At 43.2% G+C, this 4676-nt stretch overlaps 1 protein-coding gene across 1 annotated transcript; it reads right to left on the reverse strand.

Annotated features, from left to right (window-relative positions):
• Positions 1-714: 714 nt before the first annotated feature.
• TPD52L3 (TPD52 like 3) lies at positions 715-1407 on the reverse strand (the record flags this gene model as incomplete). Its single annotated transcript, XM_080911685.1, has 1 exon — positions 715-1407. The coding sequence occupies one exon, from the start codon at positions 1405-1407 to the stop codon at positions 715-717; it is 693 nt and encodes a 230-aa protein (XP_080767811.1).
• Positions 1408-4676: the final 3269 nt, after the last annotated feature.

Here is a 4676-nt window from a genome sequence, read left to right on the forward strand (position 1 = left end):
TTTTCATGTTGAGTCCAAAATAGTAGTCTCCCGAATTAAAGCTACGTTGATTTGATGAATTGGCCACTTTGAAAACTGAAAGTTTTCTAAAATGTATAGTTTTAGAGTAACAATCAGTGGCTACTATTTTTTCTCTTTTCCGGAAGCTTTAAGATGGGCAGTTTTCTTAACTGTTTTAAAAATAAAAGCTGCAACGACAGGGATGTGGTTCAGGTCTTCGGATAGAATATGTGAATCATTGGACTGCATCCCCAACACCGCAATAAAACAAAGGCTGTAGGTCACGTGGTGCTTGTAAAAAAATGGTGCTTGTAGATTGTAGGTTACTTCACACTTTTTTCCCAATCCCAGATAGAAATTTCACTGGTGTTCTAATCAACTAATGTTTCAAAGAGTTAAGGATCTGGTCTAAGACGCCCTTGGAATCAATTAAAAGGAAACACAGAAGAGATAACACAGAAATGTGTTTCTTGTACAAACTTCAGGATTAATAACTAGCATAAAACCTGGGCTTCTTTCTCATTTAAGGGCAGCAAATATCTATGCAGACTGGGTATTCTTGTTATCAAAACTGGACTGTACCTATGACCAGAGTCATAATAGCTTCACCGTTGTTGGCTGTTTGCTTGTTTTTGTTTGGCAAGTATGATGACAGGAGAAGGAATATATATATACACACACAGGTTCGGCAGCCAAGCAAGGCGAACCAAGGGCTTACTCTGGCTTCAGGACAGAAAACAGTTGATCGTCAAGCCCTGTAACAGTTTCATATCCACTCCCCAGAACCGTGTGTGGATCACTGCCACTCGCTGGTGAAGGAAGGCCACTGCCAAGCTCTCTGCCACCCGCAACCCTTGACTTGACTGTCCCCACCAGCCCTTCAAGGGATCGGAATGTAGACGACTTCTTCACGTCCCCAAGCTTCCGGCAGATGGCAGAACCCACGGAGGCCAGGGCAGTTGACGTCTTCTGCTTCATGTAGGTGTTGGAGACTTGAACATCATGCCAGCTCTTGGACAGGTTCTGCCTCAGTCCCACCAAGGCCACGCAGCCTAACTTCCTCTTGAGTTCGCTGCATCGCTTCTCTTTGGCTGCAAGCAGGTCGCGTAAGTTTAAGATCTCTTCCTCCAATTTAGTAAGCTCAGATTTGAGCTCCATTTGCTCAGTCTCCGTCAGATCTGGTTCTGAAGCTGGGTGGGATTCATTTGTGGACGCAGAGGTCTCTGTCACGGCATCTGGAACAGACACAGGAAGATCTTCGTTCAGGGAGTCCAGGTCCAGTTCTTGGTAGACAGAGTCCAGTCTTTGGTTTGAGGAGAAACTCTTGGGGCTGGTGGAGCTGACATCTAGGCCTGCAGTCTCAGACTTCTGGCCAGTGGGATAGGACTCGAGGTGAGATGGGTCCATATCTTGGATAGCAAAATTTAGGCACTGGTTGATGCACGTCCTGTCCAGAGGAGTGGACGCTTTTGATGGGGATCCACTTCCGGGTGGTAGGGGTTGGATGTGGGTGAGATGAAAGCCTAAGGGGCGGGACTTCCGGCCCAAAGGGCTGGCGGTCATTGATTGGCACCTATCTCTATTTCTGAATGCTCTACGGAGGTTTCGGGAGATGGTTTCTGCATCACAAGGATCTTGTGAGGCAGGCAGAGCCCAGATTATCGCCGAGAGACACTTCTTTTCCTCTGGCAGTAATGTCCACTCCAAATTATCTGGCGCCCCTTGTGATTTTCAAATCCTTGGAGATCAATAAGTGAAACTTAAGAGGAAACCCAAAATACAAGACAACTAACTACTTAGGATGGGGTATGGAGCTCAAAACTTCCAGGCTTCCCCACCTTCCTATCTTCCTGGCCCAGGCTTCCAAAGGGGCTCCGAGAAACTCCAAGGATTTTAAAAGTACCACAGAAATCAGTAGTGTGTGATACAATGCCAGAAGGTAGCAAAGCTTTATGTCTGGGCAGCCACGATTGGCGAAGATAGTGGGGGTTTGTTTGGGTTGGGTTGGGTTCTACTTTGTTTTAGAGTTAAGCTGATTGAGAGGAAAGACGATTGCCCCCTGAGAATTTACTTATAAAACATTTGCAACAGACAGCATAGATTTTTAATACTACAGTTTTGTTTTCTTGCCTCAACCTGCATCTATCCATATTCTGAAAGCATGTCGGTCTACATTAATGTTTGCCAGTTGCGGGAGCTGTTTTTGCCAAGCAGACCAGGGCCGATTAGATGGAATCCCTCAATTCACCCAGAGTGTGTAATTCAAAGGCAGAGGAATCAGGATGCTAATCCAGGGAGGGTATGGGTCAGGTTGTCATATAGATCCTTGTTTGGCTGCCTGACCCCAGGAAATATCCTTGATGAAATCTTAGACTTAGTGATCTTAGATATTCTAGTCATCCTTGCAAGCTCTACATTGTGGAACACCACACAACCCTCCACACACTTCAGAAATTCGCTGTACTCATGTCTGTGTCTGCATCTAAGGCAACTGGAGCCCTCTATCAAGTTTGTATTCAATAACCCTTTCTCACAACCCAATAGAGCTTACTATTGTATTACCTCAGAGGTGAGGATAACTTATATATATATATATATATATATATGATTATAAAATAAATAATAAATTAAAAATATTAGTTGTTCCTGCTGGAAGTAGGAAGGATGGTGGGATCCGGCTGTGCATATGAAGGTCTGAACATCGAAAGCACAGCAACATCTCCCCAGAAGCCATTTTGTTCCTGGATAGACTTTCCCTGCTTTGCCTGTTCAAACTCCAGTGGTTTGAGGAATATGTCCAGACTCTGAGACTGCATGCTGTTTGCTCCCAACTGCTAATTAACAGTTAAAAAAATTTCCCTGGATTAAGTAGCTAATGTGGACTGAACAATGATCATTTAGAATTGATATTTTAAATTACTGGGTATAAACTGCCATTTGATATTCTTTCTTTGGGTTGTTTTGACCACTATCCTTGCTGTCCTTCCTTCTCCTTGTCTATATGTTTCCTGGTTCTTCAATTAAAAATATGAATTCTTTGTTAGCTTTGATTCTATTTGATGCAGTATATTTTTCCCTCATATCAAAGCTGAGTTGGCCCATTTCTAACCCTTGGTTTCCAAATCCCGTATCAAGACTTGGCATCTTAAAGGAGGGTCCTAGTTGGAGTGTTCTTACCTTATTAATCTAAACCAAGATAAGTAAGTGGCATAGTGGAACAGTTTTTTTTTATTAGGCCTTATTGAAAACATTTACATTTTGAAATAGCTCTATCAGACAAAACTTCATTTAATTTATAGGGATCCTAATCGGTTGTTTCCAAAAGATTTTTTTTAAGGTATAAAAATCCCAAACAGCAAAGTAACCTGTGTGATATACAAAGAAAGGACACTGCAAACTTTTTAAATCTGTTTTGGCAACAACAACAAAATCAACTCAGGAACTTGTGGTTTTCCTATTTTCTGTTTATAACAAAGCTGAAGCTGCTAATGACCTACGTTTATTAAAGAAAAAGCTCCGAAGTATTTACCCAGCATGAGGGGTGGGTTTACAAAGCCTCTCCAAATGTAAAATATAAATGAAATTTTAAAGAAAAAAGACTTTTGTCGTGCATAGAATCCTCTACCTTTTATTAATAAAAAATCTTGAATATAAATGTAAAGCAATAGCCTCAACTAGAGCTCCTGCCTCCCCAGAAGTTTTGGCATGCCTTTCCTCTTTGCATACTGGATATGTATGGCAGATATCATTGCTGGGAATAAGCCCTGGGGCTAGTACAAAGAGGCTGTGGATAAAGCTGGCCTGTGAGTAGAAAAGGCTTGCTTTATGAGCTGCGGGTAGATATAGGTGGTCTGCCTCTGCCAAGGCGGAAAACGAGAATGAAACATTTCTCTACTTAGGATCTTGAAATTCAGAGGACATCTTAGAAGGGAGCAGGGGTCGGCCATGTTGAACTTGCTATAGGGTTCCCAATATTCTCTCCAAACTACACTTTGCCTGAACGGCATGCCTTTCCAGTGAAGGCACAGCCCATACTGCTGGAATGCCTGCAGAGGGCCAGAGGCATTCAAGGGAGCTAGTGGCATGTTTCTGTATGTATGACCCATTAGTTACAAAAAAAAAAAAAAAAAGAGTTTATCTAGGGGCTATGAATACCAGGAGGCTGGGGTTCTGTCAGGGCAGGGTTCAGAGTGTCTTTAAGTGACTGCGTACAGGGTGTTTATCTGCTTAGAGAAGAGAACTGAAAGGGTTAATGGACATGGAAGGGTTAATCCTGAGTGTAGAGGACTCCCAGACGTTAACTAGGAAATTCAGAGTGGGGGTTGTATGCATGCATGCGTGAACAGCATTTACATTATGCCTGTATGCTGAGGTCCGGAGGCTCTGCATGGAGAGGTTAGAGCCAACAAATTGGGGCCAAAGCAATCTGATTTCCTTGTATCTAAGGCTGCAGGTGCACAAAGATATAAAGGCTATTATTCCCCCAATTTTTTTATTGGATATTCTCTGCATTTACATTTCAGATGTTACCCCCTTCCCACAATCCCATTCCCCCTCCCCTCCCATTGCATCCATGAAGGTGCTCCCTCTCCCAACCACCCTCTCCCACCTCAGTACCTTAGCGTTCCCCTGCACTGGGAAAATGAACCTTCACTGGACCAAAGGCCTCTCCTCCC

This window comes from Micromys minutus (genome assembly GCF_963924665.1).
Source record: "Micromys minutus genome assembly, chromosome: 2".
NCBI classification, from domain to species: Eukaryota; Metazoa; Chordata; class Mammalia; order Rodentia; family Muridae; genus Micromys; species Micromys minutus.